This window comes from Eurypyga helias, unplaced genomic scaffold, assembly GCF_000690775.1.
Source record: "Eurypyga helias isolate BGI_N326 unplaced genomic scaffold, ASM69077v1 scaffold2184, whole genome shotgun sequence".
Taxonomy (NCBI): domain Eukaryota; kingdom Metazoa; phylum Chordata; class Aves; order Eurypygiformes; family Eurypygidae; genus Eurypyga; species Eurypyga helias.
Genome location: NW_010246674.1, coordinates 59,610 through 81,145, shown reverse-complemented (window position 1 = coordinate 81,145; position 21,536 = coordinate 59,610). Strand labels below are relative to the sequence as shown.

Sequence of the window (21,536 nt, the reverse complement as noted above, 5' to 3'; positions counted from 1 at the left end):
CTCTTTCCAAGTAAAGAAATAGAAGGCAATTAATCAGGGGGTGAAAACGCAGCTCATATGCTAGTCTGTGGTACAAATCCATTGTTAGATCTTTTAAATGTAGATAAATGTGAGATAACTTGCCCTTAATTAGTACAGGTTAGCTAACTTGCACTTAACTGCAGAGTTAAAGGATCTCTTTCAGCTTCAGGAATCTCTGCAGGAGGATGACAGAGTGATGCCTGAGAGGCCATATGGCTTTACATCTCCTCCTGGCAAAGCACATGAGATGAGCCAAGAAGCAGTCAGAAAGCGAGCCATGTTGCTCATAACAGTTGAAATGTCCAGCTGGAATATGAGTCTCATCCCTTCTCGTAATTTACAGTGCCATGTGACATTGTCTCTGTTTCTGTCTGTCTAATCCCTGGAAAAGCCTTTTTACAAACCATCTGGGCTATAACAGGTTTTGCAGTAGTAGCTCATAAAATATATTCAGAGATATATATCTTAAAGACTTTGGCTAAACTATCATGAGAATCTATTCCTATTAAGTCATTATCTTGAAGTGTGGTATTAGGTAAATATGAAGCTCTGAATACTGGTCTAAACTTCAACCTCTTTGCCAGCACTTTGGTGGGGCTGCCAAAATAGCCTTTTAAAAATTAACATGCTATTTATTTGAAATTCATCCATATTTCTCCTGCAACCCTCTGTTTATGCCATCTTCTAATAATATAAATCCACTTGAATTGTTTGCTCTGATTCAGCATCAAGAGGCAGTAATAGTTAATGGACTAGTAAGAAACAGTTGCAAACATCTCTATTCTAGTTTTTACTTCTATTTTGATTATAGGTTATTTGCATCATTCTCTGTGTTAATGTGCATGTGAACATTTGACATTCAGCAGTGGTGAACTTAAGGTCTTGTGACTAGCCCTTGCCTTAAATGGACTGAAAAACAATACTTTTTTTATACATCCATTACATAATTAACTCATGAAAGTATTAAATAGACTTGGTATCATCATCCACTTTGTGCCTGGGTAACAAGATCTCTTTGAAAGAGAGAGATACCTTACACAGTACTTCAGATTGCTTTTAATAATTTAGGTACATTTTCAATTTTTAAATAATATCTTTCATATCATTATGATACCCTTGTTACATGTTATGTGCAGGCATAACGCTACATTGCTATTTAATATTTGAAGTATCCTGTGCTGTGAAATTTTTCTTATGCCTCTCAAGAATTGCCACATGAAAACCATGCTAGAAAAATAGAGTAGCGAGCTATTTCTTTGTCACTTGAGAAGACTAAGGTAATCCTTTCAGGTAGATATGGCCGTTATTTAACCTGAAAGCTCCTTCCTTAAACACAAGCGCATATCGTATCCATTGGTACGTCAAGAATTAAAAATTCCCTCGTGAATAAACACAAATGCAAGCAGCATTAGGCAATTAAATTCTATGCAATTTCTGTGTGGTTATTTCAGTCAGGAGTGCATGTGCATTGCTGGTTCTAAGCAGCCATCGCAAAGACAAGTCTGTGCTGTGGATGTAAGATCACTTTAAGTTTTACCATCCTCACGTGTTCTACATAATCCTCTTTGTATCTTAAAAATAATCACTTTTTGTTAAATTATTTAAACACTACATCACTTCCAGAGCTGGGGTCTTGAGAACTCTTCTTCCTATTTCTGCTTTCAGGTTTTTTTTTTTCTTCTTTCTGCCTTCTTCTGGCTCTAAAAGTTTTTGACATTTGAGTTTTGATCCAACTTTCCTTCTTTTCTTGTACTTTCCTTCAGTCTGATCTCAGGAAGACTATTTCTACCTAGGGTACAAGGTACATCTCGTGTTAGTTCTAATCTGAAGTTGTATTGATCTAATGTGGAGAGCACCTTTTGCTGTCTGTAACTGACAGACAAAAAGGAAGACTTACTTTGTACTTTCATAACCAGCCTGACACTTCTCTCTGTAATATTTGTAGCATAGACAAAATACATGCAGGTTATTTTCTTTCTTTTTCTAAGTTTATTAATCATCTATGTTTGGAAGGAATTCTGAGGTCCAGTATTTGGTTTTTTGATGTATTTTTCTTTCCATGATCTAGAGCTGGTTTGGAAAGGATGAACAAATGGAGGAAAAGATGACCTTTCAAAGTCAGAATATACATTTTTAAGTTTGGTCTTTAGAAATCCTCAGAGGCGCATGCAGCTACCAGGCAGTGTGCTTCCTCTGCAACTGTCCAAATTTTCTTGTATATATTCACTATAAATCTTAATTTTTGTTGAGCTGCTGTTATCAAATTGAACATTCCTCCTCTTACCTGAGGAAATGGTGTGAAACTGCATCAGTGGAAGTTCAGATGGGACATTAGGAAAATCTTATTCACTGGGAGCGTGGTCAGTCACTGGAACAGGGTCTCCAGGAAAGTGGTCACAGCAGCAAGTTCGAGGAGCATCTGGACTATGCTCTTAGTCATATGGTTTAGTTTTGGGAAGCCCTGTAAGGAGGAGGGAGTTGGACTAGATGATCCTTCTGGGTTCCTTTCAACTCAAGATACTCTGTGACTCTGTGGTTCTTTCAGAGCGGCACAGAATAAATCCATGGAGGGGAGGAAGAGGGAAGAGCATCAGGCAGCCTGCTGGAAGCCAGGCTTCAAGTGAAGCCTCAGGTCCCAGCTGCTGACAGCTGGTGCAGGCAGCAATAGGCAGGCATTCAGAGGATTGGCCACATGCTGGCTTCCCACAGGATAACGTTTGGAAAAGCAGCAGCCATATGCCTCTTTTTCCCATGAGAAAGCAATAGTTAATGTTCTGTACCCACTGTCACTTTAGAGATGATGGGGAAAGGATGAAAGGGAACACTGCGTCAGTGATTTCCAGGCAGTGATGGTGGATGGGGACCCAGGGTGCAGCAGTGACCCTGTGCAGAGGGATGTCTCATGCACTGGGTATGAGCCTCAGCTTGGTGCCGTAGTATTTCATCTCAGTGCTCGCTTTGACTCAAGAGCATCTGAAGTGAGAGACTGGACATACGCTGACACAGATTTCAATGACCAACAGATGTTTTGCCAGTGGCACAGCAGTCCTACGCTTACCTTTCTGCTTTACAGCCTTTTTATTTTATATCATATTTTAAATGCAAATCTGGATGTTTTTGCTATTTCTAGAAAATTGGCATTGTAAACTAGGAGGAGAAAAAGGTATATTTATTCAATTCTCAGATACTTTATGCTCAAAATGTATTTTTTTTATATCCTGTACCATACCAAAGAACATGGAACTCCAAGCAGTGGTTGGATTTAATAGCAGAAGTAGAGTCTGAGTGGGAAGAGGTCATTAGTGGTTTGCATGGTGGTGCAGAAGTGATAGTGTTTAAACATTAATCCATTGCCATCTGTCCTGCTGTTGTTACCCTCACGCTGTTGGCCAATACAGACAGCAGAACTGCTACCCAAATGATCTGAGTAGGGAAGGAAAAGTGATTTATTTTTTGTAGAAGAGAGATCCCAAAAGTCAAAGAAATAGTCATTATTCAGAGATATTTAAGAAGCTTTTGAGGGATAGAGTATACATCTTCAGAAGATGGTTCTAATTCTTTGTCTTTATCAACTACTAATACTTCATTTAACTGCATAAACAGGTGCTGTGCATGCATTGTGACATTCACAAGGCTGCTGCTGGGTGCTAAGCATTATTAAATTACCTACAGCATCTGGACCTTTAGTAAGTCCCTGACAGGACATTAAGATTTTATTTTTACCTTTTTTTTTTTTTTCCTGATGTTCCGACAGCTCATTAATATTGGTAAGAAGATATTATTGTAATGGCAGTGGCTTAAGCGAAGGACAAAATAAGAGCAAATAAATGAGAAGCCATTTTTAAACTTAATTAAATACAAAAAAAAAAAAAAAAGAGGAGTGAGATCTTTCTGATGTTCTCCTTTATTCCGGCACTGCAGCAAACTCTTGGAAGAAGAAACTCAGCAGCATACTGCTGCTGTTAGAGATCTTGAAGTGACAGCAAAGAGATTTATCAAAAAAAAAAAAAAGTAATTTGATGGTAGACTTAGAATCTTTATTGAGCTAAATTATATTTTAAAAGTCTGAGTCCTATCATTTTTCTTACTGAGCCAGCTATGGGTGATTAAACTGTTTCTGTATGTCAATTTTTGCAAGTGGACAGTCAAGCTTGGAAACAATTGTCTGTTTGTCCATGAAAATTATTTGTCCATACAAGATCCTGAACCTTTTAGATCAAAAGTTCTCGTTCGTATCTATGAGATGACTAGTGTTAAAAAATAAAGAAAAAAACCTTTTATTTTCTAGAATTTCCTCTCACATGTCTTTGGGCAATCAGAAGTTAATCTCACTGTTATGTTGTTTTAAAAACACTAATATTTACTTTTTATCTACTGCACTGCTTTGTCTGAGTTTTGTAAAAATATGCAGTTTCAAAACCAGTTTTAATGTGCAACAGTGAAACTTTAATAACACATTGGAAAATAGCAGTTAATATCCGTAACTTGATCATAGCTGGTTTGTTGTGGTTATTTATTAATATAATTATGTTTATGTGCCTTTTAATTATTTTGTTTCCATTCAGAACAATATGGAATTTCAAATTCCATATTATGCCAGTACTAGAGATTGTGCCATTTATAGTTAGGCAGAGCTGCCTTGATGTAATTTGTCTCAAGCATGTACAGGACCTTTAAAGGTATATTTAATAGGGATTTTAAAAGTGTCTATAATACATAAATATCTCTCTGAAAATACCTTCTTTTTTTCTTAGGTTGATAAATATTGAATTGGCAGCTGAATTAAGAACAGATGACACTGAATTAATGATTAGCTGAATATTTTACAATTTTGACTGTGAATAAAAGCATTCTATTAACCTGAAATTCATTAGTCACTGGGAATAGTTATCACTCACTGAATCACTAACATCAGTTACAGATCAAAATAATACAGAGTGAGCATTTTTTCCAAATCAAAAATAAGGACTACATTGCCCTTAAAATAAGTTATTCCAACTTATAAAATAAGTCACAAAACTTCATGAGTTTCCTTTTGTGATATTTTGGACAGATAGTTGTTTGTATGGAGAAACTGCTTTGTTGCTTTTCTCTTGCATGTTGTAGCAAGCCACCTGGACAATTTGCCACCTTAAAATTGACAGTCACTAGGAGTTTCCTACCTACCTTTTTTTTGCTCCTGGAATGAAGAAAGTGGTTCTTTTATTATGGAAGAGAGTGATGGGATGGTTCTGACTCTCACCTGTCTTTTAAGAAGGAAAGGAAAGTTTGCTAATCTCCTGTCTCTAGTTAGAGTTAGGTCTTTTCTGGGTCTTTGCTTGCTTGTTTTAGTTTTTATATTTGTTTGGTTATTTGCTTCTAACATATTTTCTCTGTGGAATATAGATAGGAAACCAAACACTAATTTATTTCATCTATTTTTCTTTGTGGTGGAGTCCTTGTAGCTGGCTTGCCCTATTGTCAAAGCAAAAGCTTTCAGCAAGTCCAGACAAAAATTCCGCCTGTGCTGCAGGTCTTGCCTCTGAATTTATACATCCATCTGCATCTAGGTTAGATTTCTTTCCAGATACAAAATCATCCATTCTTTTGAGGACTCTTCTGATTTCCCCACAATACTAAATTTGTTCTGTTACCATAAGATGCTACTCCCAAAGGTATTAATATAGCCTCTCTAAGTGGTGTATCTGAAAGGTAAACAATCTGGGAGTGATTCAAATTACAGATAAAGATGCAGAGTTTAAGTGTCAGCAGGGTAGGAATCTGAGGTAAATGTCTCCATCTGTGAATTGAATTGCTGCTTCTGTGTTACAAGTCAACAATGGACTCCACTGAGAACCTTAATCAGAAGAGACACTTCCAGAAGCTAAGAGCCCAAATCTGCTTTTATCCTGCTTCTGCAGCTTTCCTGGCCCTTGTCCCACTGTCAAGGGCAAGGAGACAAGTAATTTCCTAAATGGATAATACAAAAATCCTGAGAGCTGGGCTTAAGCCATCATCATCTTGTGCTATCATCATAGTGGATGCTAGTTCTTCAGGAATCTGCAAATGCATTTCACTGGTCTACCATGTAGCAGAAGGGTTTCAAATTATAATTTTCTGGTCATCAGGATATGATTTTTTACTTGTGTTTTACTACCCATTAGTAATGAGTGTTAGCCTTTTTTGTGGATAAATCCTGTGTAGCTTTTAATATTTTGTATATTCTTTCATTAAATCGTTCTCAGAAATTTCTAAGTGTGATTATATGAAATGCTAATACTTCTTGCATAGATAACTTCAGTGTATATATACTTTCTAGGTAAAGCAGATAATCTGAGAAACAGTCACTTTGGAAAAAACAGATCTTCTAGTCCTTCCTGTGTTACAGCTATTAGTGTTGAATTCATTTTAGAAAAACATAAAACTTTTTTTTTTTTAAACATTCCTTTTCCCAGGAAGTTCTAAGTATTCTGGTAGCTCATATCATTTAGTTCAATCTTCTCTCAAAATGTGATCAATTACATTATTTATCTCAAAAATTTTAATCAGAAATCAGAAACTTTTATCACTGGAATTCAGTACACTGTGAATAATATTACACAATATTTTCTAGTCACAACAGGTTATATTTGAAGTCCATGGAAAACTGCCAAAAGCATCTGGAAAAACAACTTGTATCTTCTTAATAAAATCTGTGGGGAAAAAAAAAAAAGAAAGAAAAAAGAAAGGTTGAAAACTAACCTCTAAATAGTAAGTCTATATAGAGGATACAATTAAAAAGATTTAAGTCATCTTTTACTGTATATTAATAAACCACCAAAAACGCTCAAAGTATCTGTAGAGTAGAAACAATTTCAGAATGTCTGCATCTAAGGTCTGAAGAGAATATTACCAGTAGGAGACACAAAACTGAAGTGCTTTTCTTTTTAAAACCTCACAAAGCAAGATATACAACAGTTACTAAAAAAGGTCACAGGGTAAAATCAGGAAGAGAAAAGGTAGGGAACTGGTAGGTGGCATGAAGGTATTTCAATTCATTCAACTTCCGTTCCAGTCCAGTATACCTCACAATGATAAAGTAGAAAGCTGAAAGGTACTTGCACTATTAGCAATTATTTTAGAGAGTACATGGGTAAGAGATAAATTCTCAAAAGATGCAAACAGGTCAAACATCTGTTTTTAAGAAAAGAAAGAAGCAAGTTTTTAGAGATTTACAGACAAGTGCTTTTCTGTAGAATTTCTGGGAAATTTTTAGAACATTCAATGGAAAAGTCACACTAAAAGTCTGACCTAAAAGAAATACATAACAATAAAAAGAAACAATTTTCCAGAGCAATGAATGACCTTACAATCTGCAAGATATCATATTTTACAAAGAGAAATGTAACATTCCTGTTTTGTCTGAGTTTCATCTATGTAATGAAGAATTTTTATACTCCCTTTACTGTCTTGTGCAGATTTGATGTGTGTCATTCATTATGCACAGCATGTGGTCAGGTATCTCATACTATGTATTGTTCTGTCTTTTTTTAACTGTAATTTCTATTTCAGTGGAATATGTTGTAAATAGTGTACTCCAGTTACTTAACAGGTAACTTTGGATTTTCATAAAACATGTAGTGACCAAACAACATAACCTTATAGCCTAACTCAGCTAACAGAGAACTCTCTCACCGATTTCGTGTGGATATGTAATGCGTTGACAGCTTCAGTAAGCCTCAGCTTCCAAAAGGTATATGATCAGCTTTGTAAATTATGTTAGTTGTAGAAATCAATCACATCACGGAAAGCAAAAAATTCCAAGGTTAAGGATAATGCTGAAAACTTGGAAAATGCTCTTATGATTTTCAGGTTGCATTCATCATGAAGAAGAAAAAATTATACTCTTTCTATTCCCATTCACACTTGGGAGTACTTCAGAATACATTAGAGACAGTTCATTCATTTCAATGAGGTGGACATTTGAGTTTGTCAGTAAAATCCAAGTTGATGAAGGCAGCTGTAAGAAGAATTTACCATAGCATGGCTATTTACTGGTGTCACAAAGAAAGGCTCCTGGACAACAGGAAAACATCCACAGGCAAGATAATGCAATAAAGCTGTTAATAAAAAATAACATTTTTATTTATAATTTAATCTCTATTATTTACTTTATATTTAGATATGTTTAATTTAATAATTTAAAGCCATCCATTTCTATGTATTGCTGTTTATTTAAAGTATACTAATATTATATGCATTAGTTATATTGGAAAAACCGTGCGACCACCATATCTTTTGTATGATTTGGATGGTTCTTCTTCATTTTCTTTGTTTATATACATTTGCTTATATAAATATATGGGTTATCCCTATGGTAATAATTTATGTTGACATTTGGGTGTATTCACTGCAGTCTGATGCTAAAAATGTTAACAAATACATGCACTGCTGCTTCTTTCCTAACACTTGCTGCAGTTTCTCTTGTCTGAGTAGAGACATTCAGACCAGGTAACCTCAAAGTTCAACCTTTCATAAAAGTAGCAGCTTTCTGACATCTCCATAGCATGGCAAACAACAAAGACAGCTAGTTTTTGCTGTTGTTGTTATTTAGTTTTTTTGGGGATTTTTGTTTGTTTGTTTTAATAACAGCTACTTTCGTCCTTTTTTTGATATAATAAATATGGTCTCTTGCCTTCCTCAGCAAACAAAGCATAGAATATGTTCTGATTGCTGTGAATATTTCCTTGTCTAGATGTCTTGCTGAAAGCTCTTTTTATTCAAAATTCCTCAAAGCTTCTACTCAGCTGGTATGAGTCCTTCATTTGCATTATTGCATTTGCATTCACTGAAATATTTCTGAGACCTCTGGTGGCCAAAATAATATAATATCTATGTTCCTATGCATATTAACAGAATTTTATCTAGGCATATATTTCACAAATATTGATTTTTAGACCCGGCTCAGGGCTGAATCTTTATTAAAAATACTTTCTCTCTTTTATCTCCAACCTCAGAAGCATCAACACATTCTCATAAAAGTACCTTTCTTTGTCATCCAAAAATACACTACATTTAATAAATCTTTAAATAACCCATTTTTCATTGAAGATTTGGAAAACAGTACATTGAATTTCATTATGTTTTACATTTACAAGGATCATAAATTCATAATAATTCCCTTTGAATTCTAGGCCATATATTTAATTAAAGTGGTTGATTTCTTACCCATTTTTGTGTGTGAATTAGTTGTCTGCCAGGTGGACACAGAAGGTGATTTAGAAACCAGATGCAAATGCTAGTGTTCATCTACATCTGATGGAAGAACCTGAAATATCTTTATCAACAGAAGAAAAAAAATGCAACTTGTGTATTTGGTATTGTTGATAGTTACTGTTCCTCATGCATCTCAGTTTCAACTTATGTTTTAGTAACTTGAGAATGAGTGGAACTTCCCAATATCAGAAGGATATTGATCACTTGGAGCGAGTCCAGAGGAGGGCCACAAAGATGATCAGAGGGCTGGAGCACCTCTCCTATGACGAAAGGCTGCGAGAACTGGACTTGTTCAGCCTGGAGAAGAGGAGGCTCCGAGGAGACCTCATTGCAGCTTTCCAGTATCTGAAGGGGGCCTACAAGGGTGCTGGGAGAGGACTTTTTACAAGAGCCTGTAGTGATAGGACAAGGGGTAATGGGTATAAATTGAAATCAGGGAGGTTTAGATTAGATATCAGGAAGAAATTCTTCACGGAGAGGGTGGTGTGGCACTGGGACAGGTTGCCCAGAGATGTTGTGGATGCCCCATCCCTGGATGTCTTCAAGGCCAGGCTGGATGAGGCTTTGAGCAACCTGGTCTAGTGGAAGGTGTCCCTGCCCATGGCAGGGGGGTTGGAAATAGATGATCTTTAAGGTCCCTTCCAAACCAAACCATTCTGTGATTCTATGATTCCTTGTGGATGACTGGAAACAGTCCAGAAGACAAAGTATAGCAAATTTAGCTTCACCCTGTTTTTAACATTTGTGTTACTTCCACTGTTGTTGATAGGAGGGGAAGGGGAGCACTGTACTGCCAAGAAAGAAACATATGATGTTCTTAATATTGAGAGTTAAAGTCCCAAACATATTTTGTGTGCTAAATGAGTAGTGAGCAGTATTAGGTATTCTTTAAAAATCTAAAAACTGAGTCAAAAGTAATGTTTGGGTGGGCACTGTTGCAGTTTGGAAAATTTTTGACTTTTAGTTTGTCTATCTACTCTTTACACCACTACATCTTATGTTCACAAGTATCACTCAATCATTATTTCCTCTATTATACCATTTTTTTGAAAATTGGAAGGGAGATGAACTTTGTGGAAAATACTTGGGAAGAAAAGGACCTCAAACCTGAATATCCTTTGCCACAGCAAAAATTGTGATATGGTTCACTGTAAAGCAAAATATGCATAAACATAGAATTAGTTGAGAAGAGGTTCAGTCTGCTGGCAGGGGAAATACAAATTGGCCAGAAAGCTGTAATGATTACGCATGCTCTCCAAATGGTGAAAAAAACCCTCTATAGGAAAATTTCCACAGCAGTAAGCTTTGTAGTAATGAAAAAAAAAAAAACCCACAACCAACCAAAACTACCCTAACTATCTATTCACACTTATCACATGCAGAAGGTTTGATCTCATCTCTTAATAACAACCACCAACAGTTCACATTTCTACCGTGTGATTGGGGTATGAAACAAATCAAGGTTTTTACCTGATCAGCATTAAGTCATATTCCGTATAGGGAGTGTTTACCCTTCCGTCTTTACAATTGTATCTTTATAATCATATTTAAACCGTGGAAGACTGGTGAGTTCTTGGTGGTATTTATCATAATTCCAAGTGGTGGTTATAATTTGTTTTCCTGAATAATAATCAAGTAGTATAAGGCATCATTGACTTTACAAAGCAAAATGTTAAAAGCATGTGCTCTTCACAGTTGTTATTATGGCATTACTTAATAAGTAAGTCAAGGTAGACACTGTACACATTTAAACCAGACAAAGTTTTTGTCTGGAAACATGATCTCTATTAGTGCGAATCTGGGTTACAGCACTGTAATTTTCTGTATCCATATTTTATGTGCTGCCCAACATTTTAATTTAACACATTTTCCCTATAGCTAAAATGAATAATTACATGCTTTGTACCTGTATTGGGTTTGTGTGGCAAGGTTCTGCTAGCAGGGGGGTGCTACAGGGGTGGATTCTTTGAGAAGCTGCTGGAAGCTTCCCATGTGTCCAATAGAGCCAATGTCATCTGGCTCCAAGATGGACCTGCCACTGGCCAAGGCCGAGCCCATCAGTGATGGAGGTAGCAAGCTGGGATAACATATTTAAGCAGGGGAAAAAGTTGATGCACAACAGGAACTGTAAGATGGGGAGAGGAGTGAGAATATGTGAGAGAAACAGCTCTTCAGACCCTAAGGTCAGCGGGGAAGGAGGGGAGGAGGTGCTCCAGGCGCAGGAGCAGAGATTCCCTGGAAGCCTGTGGTGGAGCCCATGGTGAGGCTGGCTGTGCCCCATGGAGGGTCACAGTGGACCAGACCTGCCTGCAGCCCTGGGAAGACCTCATGCCAGAGCAGGGGGATGCCCGAAGGAGGCTGTGACCCCCTGGGCAGCCCACGCTGGAGCAGGCTCTTGGCAGGAGCTGTGGCCCCATGGAGAGAGGAGCCCAGGCTGGAGCAGGTTTGCTGCAGGACTTGTGACCACGGAGGACCCAGGTTGGAGCAGGGGGCTCCTGAAGGATGGCATCCCACGGGGAGGACACACGCTGCAGCAGCAGAGATGGTGTGTGATCGACTGACCACAACCCTTTGTCGCCACAATCAGAGGAAGGAGGGAGAGAAGGTAGGGAGCAAAGCTGAGCCTAGGAAGAAGGAAGGGGTTGAGGGAAGGTGGTGTAAGATTTGGTTTTAGTTCTCATTATCCTACTCTGATGTGTGTGATAGTAAATTACACTGATTTCTCCAAGTTGAGTCTGCATTGCGTGTAACAGTAACGGGTAATGATCCCTCCCTGCCCTTATCTCAACCCACGAGCCTTTCATCATGTTGTCTCTCCCCTGCCCCGCTGAGGAGGGCAGTGACAGAACAGCTTTGGGCCTTCAGCCGAGGGTCAACCCACCACAGTTCCATTTTTAACATAGCTGTTTTAATGATAGTTTTGATTATGTAACTGCTGTGCAACAAGCATGTGTTATAAACCATCATTATATATGATTTATGAATATGAAACGTACATTTTTCATCCATATGCTTTAAATGAGTGGAATTTTGCAAAAATGTAATAATTTAATTCATTATTATACAACTGATTTACAAGTAAATAATTTTTTTGGCCACATGGTAAAGTGTGCCATGGACATGCCTTGATCCTGACAAAAGTTGTTAAGAAGCTGAGCATATCTCTAGTATGAATAACTTAGCATAGCTAGAAGGCTTTTCACACAGCCATGTGTTTGGTAGAAATTACCTTTCCAAACAAAATGTCCAAACAGTCCATGTTTCTCTAGACTGAAGTACATTATTCAAGCAGATATGTTTTGCTGAAAATAAGCATAGTGGATAGATTGCTTTACAGGTTAGAACTAAAAATTTCAAAATATTTGCTTTGTTCAAGCGTGGCATTTTAAGAGGTGATTCATCATTTTTGTTAGTAGTAGTATTGAAGATTCAGACATTTTATGAGACATCTTTGTTGGTGGAATGTGTTTGGAACACAGCAATTTGCATTACAGCTGAGAAGATAATACACCAATACATTGCACAGGCCACTTCTTACTCTTGATTCAACTGGGAAATGAAAACGTAATGAAACAGAATTTCATTTTGATAGCATTGATTACTCTGTTGGCACTTTACCTTTTCTAAACCATTGTTATGACAGTCACATCTAGTTCTACCTCAAAGACACACACTTAACATGTATTATGTTTTGTTAGTAATCTCTCAAGTGACTTGAATACACTAACCACTGTTTCAGCACTAAACAAGTAATGCTAAGTGGTGTACTGTTAAGTTCTGAGAGCAACATAAAGTAAAAGCCCATTTCTTTTAGAATGTCATTACATCCTGTAATAATTATTTTGGACTAATGGAATTCTAGGTGTATTTTAATACGTTGTGATACTAAAGAAGCAGAGATGATGAGCAGCTAAAATAAATGCATTTTTTTTAGAAAGTCCAGATCATTGTTCCGTAGGTTGTTCTTCATTAAAAGCTATATTATCCTAAATACATCACAAGTTTTCTAAGGTCAGTTATTGAAATATCAGCTGTCACTTGCAGTGTGAGTAAGAATATGGCCGGTCTTTTTTTTTTTTTCCTCGATTTCTCTCACACTTTCTATTAATCCCTTTTCTTTATAGAACTAACAACTTTCACATGTGTAAATTAACAGCATCACTGTACTTACAATGACACTTTTATGTGGCTAAGTTCTTAAAGACAAAACTAGTTAGTATAACATTATTTGTGATGATTATTTGGTTTCCTGACCCGTAACTATGGCTGCAGGATGCTGTTGCTGTTTTCAGGCAGACAACACGCAGTGGTGGACTCCTTATGTTGTAACCCATCGCTGTTACAAGTTGCCTGGGCCATGACAATAAACACTAGTTGTATTGGGGTTATTTGTTTTGGGGTTATTTGGGTTTTTTTGGGTGGGCGATGGGGTGGGGGTGGATGGTCTGTTTGGTTTGGGTTTGGTTTTTTTTTCCAAGTCAGTTGAGCAGACTGTTTTGTTTTTCATAGAATCACAGAATGGTTTGGGTTGGAAGGGACCTTAAAGACCATCTAGTTCCAACCCCCCTGCCATGAGCAGGGACACCTTCCACTAGATCAGTTACTCTATAAATTAATTATAATACAAATTACATAACTGTCTTACAGAAAGCAAAGTATTTTATAAAAACCTCATGTATTCAATATATTTTGGATATTCCAGGTGTTCCAAAGATTAATTTTATTCTTACAAAATATCTTAGATGAAATATTCACTGCCTTGATTTCAGGAGCTGATGCTGTGGAGGCCCAGTGTAAGAGATTTGAAGTGAGAGCAAGTGAAAGTGGAAAAGTATTGTTTTCTGCAGATGAAGACGAGATTGTCATTGGAGCCGACAGACTGAAAGTAACAGGTACAGTAATAATAAGGTTTCTAAATGGATGTAAAATTTAAAAAAAAGTCTTTTAAATACCCTTAGTAATAATTAATAATTTTTCTACAAAATTTTCATTCACTGGAGAGGAAAAAGTCTTCTCATCATGAGTGATTTCTTAACCAGCCGAATGATATTACACAATCTAAAAATTATTTCTTTTAAAGGCAGATTTGAATTTAAACTCTGAAGGACCAACTATGGTACAAATCACCTTTAACACAGTGATTCAGATTTTCTAAGTTACCGTTAAGCATTGTTTTGTGGTACTTATGCCATTTTTTTAGTTAATGACCCTTCACATTGGTAAAAAACATTGATATATATTATGACCCTTTTTTTTTCTGTATACAAAGTATCAAGTCTATCTTGATGTGAATTAAGGATATGTATCTGCTTTACTTTAGGAGGCTCACTGAAGTTTAGTAAGTAGAAACGTCATCTTCATTTGAACATTTGTTCAGTAAAATAATAAAAATAATTCTCACAGATCTTTTGCTACCAGCGTTGCATATATATATTTATCAGTAATTAATTTGATTTTAGAAATGTCTTAGCTTATAAAATAAAAAAAATAGTTTACCAAAGTTTGTTTTAGATAAACGCTTGAACTTTGACTACTTAATAAATTTTTTTCTGAACTTAGGCTGGACTTGAGCTATTCACTCACAGTCTAGAATAAGGTACAGAACTTGCATTATTTCACCAGTCAGTGGTGTCTCTATCTGGGGATGCCTGCTTAACAGAGTTTGAAATCAACCTACTAATCTGAAAGTTCAACTGTTCAGAAAGTATAAGATGGTATTGGTGATGACTATGATAAGGTACCACGTTCTGGTCTGTAAAATTAAGAAATGTATTACTAAAAACTTTAAGCCTTTTAAAAATGTATTATGTAGTTCTACCTATGTGTAATGCCAGATACAGAATTATAATAATCCAGGAGGTCCACAGTCAAATTATGACTGAACTTTCTCCATAAACCTCAAGATTGTTGCTTGCCAGTATATGTGTGATAACTTCTTTTCCCTCTTTCATTCCTATCTGGCCTCTGTTTATCTTCTTTAGCCAAGCAGCCTGTTTTATCATAGAATCACAGAATGGTTTGGGTTGGAAGGGACTTAAAGATCATCTAGTTCCAACCCCCCTGCCATGGACAGGGACACCTTCCACTAGACCAGGTTGCTCAAAGCCTCATCCAGCCTGGCCTTGAACACTTCCAGGGATGGGGTATCCACAACATCTCTGGGCAGCCTGTGCCAGTGCCTCACCACCCTCTCTGGGAGGAACTTCTTCCTGAAGCTTTAACAGTGCTAAAATAAAAGAAAAGGCTTTTACAAGCAGGCAGTTTAGTGATGTTGCAATATACAATACAAGACACTAAATTGTATCAGCTCACCAAATTTGGGATTAGGAAAGGGACACATCAGTGTTTTGTTGAGCCAGCAGCCATTCTTCATAGACAGTAGTTGTACAAGAATTTTACCGTAATAAAGCCTAAAAGATTAACTGGAATAACACAATAAGGAAAAAGAGAATCATACTGACTCCTGCTAAGGTTCAAACTTGATCAAAATATTAACTACTGAAAAAATTAATCTTAAACATTCAGTCAACACAGGAGATTTCAAACCATCTATCATAACTTAAAAAATAAAGCATCTTACAAATGACACTGAGGATTAGATTTCCTGCCATTAAGAAATGTAATCACAAATTGTAGATGTAATAGTAATTTTTTTTTTTTTTTTATCAGACTTCAAAAGCAAAGCACTGCTCAACTGGCTTTAACTTCAAAGTGGCTTGAGTTCCCACAGCACCTGTTGACATCAGTAGTGTAGAAAGCAGAGTACCTAATGAAAATTTATTTGATGGCTCGTAGCACAGAATATAAAATTGTTCCTTGTGAAAAGAACAGGATTTTCTCCCTAATTCTAGAAATACATCTGACTATGTGTGTCTATATTGATCTCTCCTGCCTAAATTAAGAGGGGAGAAAAAAAAAAAGTAAAGGGGTAAAGGCTAGAAAAGCGTAAGTTAATGCTGTTTTGGTGTATTCATCTTAGTTTAAGTATTGCTGTATCTCTGTTGAGTCCTTCTAGAGAATCTCACTACTAAAGCTGTTTGTACAAGTAGCTGGTTTTCCTTCTATGGCTAAAGTGAAAAATAAACAAGAGAGACGATTGAATTTTCAAAGAAATTCTGTCATTGAACTAAAAAAAAAATATTTAAGTGTTAAAACAATAAAAACATTGGCTTTAATTACTTACACTTACACAAAAAATAGAAAGATTTTAGCAGCATTTAAATATCACAAAGAAAATATGCATAATGGAGGATTTATCAGGTTCTGAGTGTTGACATGTCAAAAAGTTAAAACCAAACTAGCTCCATTAAATAGCCTGATGTCCAATATTTTGGGCAGTTTCTTTGGAAAAACATGGTAAGGTGCTTTGTAATTGTAATTTCAAAGAGTAATTTACTTTTAAAAATCCCTGGAAATTTATTATCTTCTGTTGTGTTTATTCAAAGATAATTTAATGAAGTTGGGATCATTCTTTCTAATCTCTGGATAATCATCTTGTCTTGAAATCGCATTTCATTAATAAGCTATCTTATAATGAGGTTATAAAAGGCTAGTTTCAAAATTTTAGCTTTAAATCCCTATGTACTACTTTAGGTTAACCCTTCCATCATCTTGTTAGAGAAGAAAAATATTATGCCACAGAATGAAGGCAAGAGTATTATGTTTCTAAATGAATGAGCATTTCTGAAAAGCTTAGACAGAATAACCTCATATCCCAGTTTCTGTATCCCTAAAAGGCTTTTTGCAGCATAAGTACTAATCTGCAACCAAATAATAAAGCTATAATGAAACCTCTATGCTTTACTGTTGACTTCAGTCTAAAGCTGAAATTATTTAACATAGATTTCCCAATGAAGACTAAAAATCATATAATCCATGAAATCTCAAGAAAAGTATTAAAAAAAAATCTGCTAAAGGGTAAAAAAGCTCATTCTGTCTTCATGGAAAAATAAAATAATAAAATCTTTATTTCATATAGCAGGTCTTTGAATTCTGTCCAAGGGCTGTGTGATACCTTTAAATTCTTCAGCAAACGCATGAAAGGTGATGAGTCCCTGTGAGTTACATCAATCGCACTACATTACTCTATGTGACATGATACGACTGATGAAACCTGGCAAAGCATCACGATGTCAAACATCAACCAGAATTCTTTTTTGGTGTATTTTTCTCAGGGCTGCATTTTGATAATCATAGTGCCTTGAGGTGAATATAGGGAAGGAAGAACAGAGAAAACAAAAAATGAATATCAAAAAGCAAAACTAATCTGTTCTTATTTGGAGATGAATTTCTCACATAAGATTATTTAAGTGTGATTTCATTTTCTTGCTTATCTGTGAATAGTGTCTCTTTGGAAATACTTCACTGTGAGTAAGTGCAACAAATGATGCATTTTGATAATTAATTTCCTAAAGCATACCAGTTTCATGGGCTTTTATAAACTACTGTGGCAGTCTGGGATTTATTTTATATGATTTTTTCTCAGTTCAGACGAATGCTTTTGTAATGCACAGCTTTAAAGAGCAGTCTATATTAAGGCAGTATAAGAAATGCTTGATTAATAAGAACTTGAAATACTAAGTTCACAGCTTTCCATTGATTATTTTTGTAGCATTTTTATTGGTAAATTTTATATAGGAAGCCTATTTCAGGGAGAAAGGTTTACTAAAAACAGGCTAGTAATCCAGATATCAATATATTTCCCAGATAAGAAAAATAGGGAGTCAGTACTTTTTAGTTTAGAGATATTGCAGCTATAAGAGTCTCTTGCTTTAAAGAGTCTCTTGCTTTAAAATTAGGCATTTGGCTGTTTTAATTTAGACTTCTTATTCTTCCTTCCATTATTACTTTTGCTTTTTCTCTTAACTGTGTTAGCTCTTTCCTACTTTATCATTCAAGGAAAGAAGAAAAAAAATTCAAACTTTGCTTTCTTAGACAGGGCTGTTAGAATTTTAGCTGACTCCTGCCCCTTTGCAGGGATGCCTTCCACCACCAAGTTTAAGATGCACCATAGAGTTTTGTAGGAAGGGGGGAGAAAGGTACGGTGAAGTAAAAATATTTCTAAGGAGCTGGGAAACAAGCAGGAATAAGGAACTGAGTTTCTGGTGGGGTCACAGGTTCTTTTCTGCACATAGTTAAACCTTTCTCTGTCCTGTATGTTCATTCTGTCCCAATGCATGAACAGCATGTATGGCATTGTGGAGTCTTCTTCACTCCCTCTGCAGTTGCAAGACAAAAGTACCTGTTTGACTTTAATTTCTCTTCTTTAAATTTAATACAGAGTCTTCTGCCCTATGCTTTTATTTCTTATTTCTTGTAATTGTAATATGACCTCTCTGAGGTATTCTTGTAGCAGAACTTGAAAACACTGTATAACCCACACTCGACAATGACAGTGCAAGCGTATGTCACAACTCAGCTTTATCCAGCCGGAGTCCTTTTAAGAAAACAGATTAAGAACATCTAGCTCAATATACCATTTTCTGAGACACTGCTGTAAAAGAAGAATGTAATTTTTTCTATAAATCTTTCACTGTATGTCTCTGTTAGTACAGTTTGTCTTTCTGTTTTTTCTGAAACCGAACTTGTAGCTAGCAGGTGTAAGTAGTACAGAGAAAACTGGGGGTCATCTGGTTATATTCTAAGCAAAATACCTACTTTTTTGTACAACATGAGATTGTTTTCTCTGAAGGTGCTTTTGCTCAGGTGGTTTGAAGAGGTTAAAGGTTAAAAACAGATTATCAGATTTTTTTTTTCATTAAACTTGATGTGTTTTATCTAGGTTATACAAACATTTTGCTGTCTATGATATTTGAAGGGGAAGTGACTGCACCTTAGCTATCATATTGTCTCCCACACATTCTTCTGATCTACAGACTTCATTCAGACTTGTCTATAGTGTTCTTTATTTAACCGTGATTTTATCTGACCCTTCTTGCAGGACCCATAAATTCAACAGCATAACTTGACTCATTACAGGTTTAGGTACCTTCTTCTAAATCAGTTGTACCTGCACATGTGGCTTTTTTATGTTGCCCAGAGAAGCTGTGGATGCCTCATCCCTGGAAGTGTTCAAGGCCAGGCAGGATGAGGCTTTGAGCAACCTGGTCTAGTAGAAGGTGTCCCTGCCCATGGCAGGGGGGTTGGAACTAGATGGTCTTTAAGGTCCCTTCCAAACCAAAGCATCCTATGAGTTTAAGTTTAAAAAAGTCAAGGCAAAAATGGATTTGCAAATTAAACCACATAGGTCTTCATCAGAAGCCATTGCAGTGCTGCAATCAAATCCAATTATATTTTCTAGATGGAGTAAATGAGGTGCATCACTTTTTCTAAATAATCCAGTCTAGATTGTTTAGAAAATACTACTTATCTTTAAGGAGAACTAACTTAATTTGTTTCCTATTACTTTCTTAACTGCTGGCTTATTTTCTTTCATTCTTTCATTTATTGCTGGATGTCTGAGTGGTATAATCTGTTTTAGCACAGAACCTGAAGTCCTTTCTGGATAAAACAGAATTTAGTTATAATGATAATTACTATGTTAACATTAATGGTTTTTCCACTAGAAGTAAGTAAGAAGCTCACTAAAACCTTGTCAGCCGATGTTTTACCAAGATTTTAGTCATAGTTCTATAGAGTTGCTTGCATAATTTATTGAAACACAAAACTTTTCAGATATATGGAGCTCTGTGTCTGTAGGGTGTGAGCTGGTATAATTAGCTGAAGATCACTTTGTTTCCTTATTTCAAAAATTATTATAGATCTCATGGTGAGAATTGCAATTGTTATAAAGATGCACATGGTTGCCAACAGTAATAGGAGGAATGAAAAGTGGTATAAAATCTTTGCAGTCCATTAGGACCTCCTATGAGCCTTCTTGCTTGTCAAATAGCAAAGTCATGTAAGAAGACAAAAGTCAGAGAAGGACAGGAGATAACATACTTCAGTTTTAATGGAAACTTTCCCATATTAATAGCAGGAAATGAGTAGGTCAGATCTAGTTTGACACCAGAACAGTGTCAGGGAAAAATCTGTGAAGGGTTGCAAGTATCTTTTTCATTACACTAAAGTATATGCTTATAGGGGGCTCAGTATGGCTTTGATCAAAGCCATTTACTTCACTAGATGAAAGATGAGAGCCTTGATGTATCATGGAAACTTCAGAAGATACCTACATTCTTATATTCTAATAATATCCAGAATTAACATGCAGAGGAGTGCATCAGTACCTCAGTTTTGATTTTAAGATTATGCTGTAGGACTGTGAGTCTGCAGGTAATTGAAATACAGAAAGGTCTTCCAGAGTAGTTAAAAGGAAATGATAAAGTAGAAATATGGCTCATGGCTATAAAAAGGAATATGACAGAAATATGAGGAAATATATGTGAATTGCAAATTAGATTGGAAAAGTAGAAATAAAATATTTATAACAAGTACTGAAATGTAGAAAAATAAATTATTTTTTGATGTATGTTGTTGTTACAGTAGGCGTATATCTAGTGTCTTCAGAGACTGAATAGGAATTTCAGTATGAATGGGAAAGATGATCTTGGATTTGCCATGTTCAGTTGGTGGATTGTCATTCAGGACAGATGGAGTTTGGATGGTGAAGTGGCACAAGATGAAGGGAAGCACTTAATCACTTTAAGTAGGCTTATGCTGCCAAATTATGTAATCACAGTAAAACTGCTGTATTTGATGTTGTAGTAAAAAGTTCAACCTTTAAGTAGATATTCCAGAATCTCAGTACCCTGAACACTGAATGAACCAGAATTCTTTTATCATCATCCATCAGTAAAAAAAAAATGCATTACGTATATAGAATTTCTGTTTTTCCTCAGTAATGAGTAATGACTACATTAATATGTACCCCAAAATTTACTGGATGAATAAGGTTTCTGATAAGTTTATTTAGATCTAAGGGAAGCACTTAATGTCCAGACTTGTCTGTATGAGAGCTCGGAAAGATAATATTATTGCAGTAGTCTAACCACTTGGCAACAGAGCAACCTGTTAGAGCATTACTCTCGAGGTGCAACTATAGAGCTAATTACAAGCATATGTATTTGAGCTCCAAGCTGTCTATGAACTGGAAGTTTTAAAGGCAGGCTAAAAGTGGTGAGATTGAATAGATTTCTTCTCCAGAACATTGCACAAATAGATTTATATCTCCCAGTTAAGGTTAGAATGCATCCACTGAGAAATATTCAACAAGACTGTTCTATAGACAGAGACATAGGAGTCAGTATATAGTTAGGCAGGAGAAAGAAAAAGGAAAGGGG

General features: G+C 36.1%; 1 protein-coding gene across 1 annotated transcript in view; it reads left to right on the top strand.

Moving 5' to 3' along the window:
- Window positions 1-21,536, top strand: part of SGCZ (sarcoglycan, zeta) — a 207,735-nt gene that overhangs the window by 143,675 nt on the left and 42,524 nt on the right. The window contains exon 4 of the mRNA XM_010150471.1: window positions 14,025-14,147. Within this exon, the coding sequence (XP_010148773.1) occupies window positions 14,025-14,147 (123 nt within the window). The remainder of the gene's footprint in view (window positions 1-14,024; window positions 14,148-21,536) is intronic.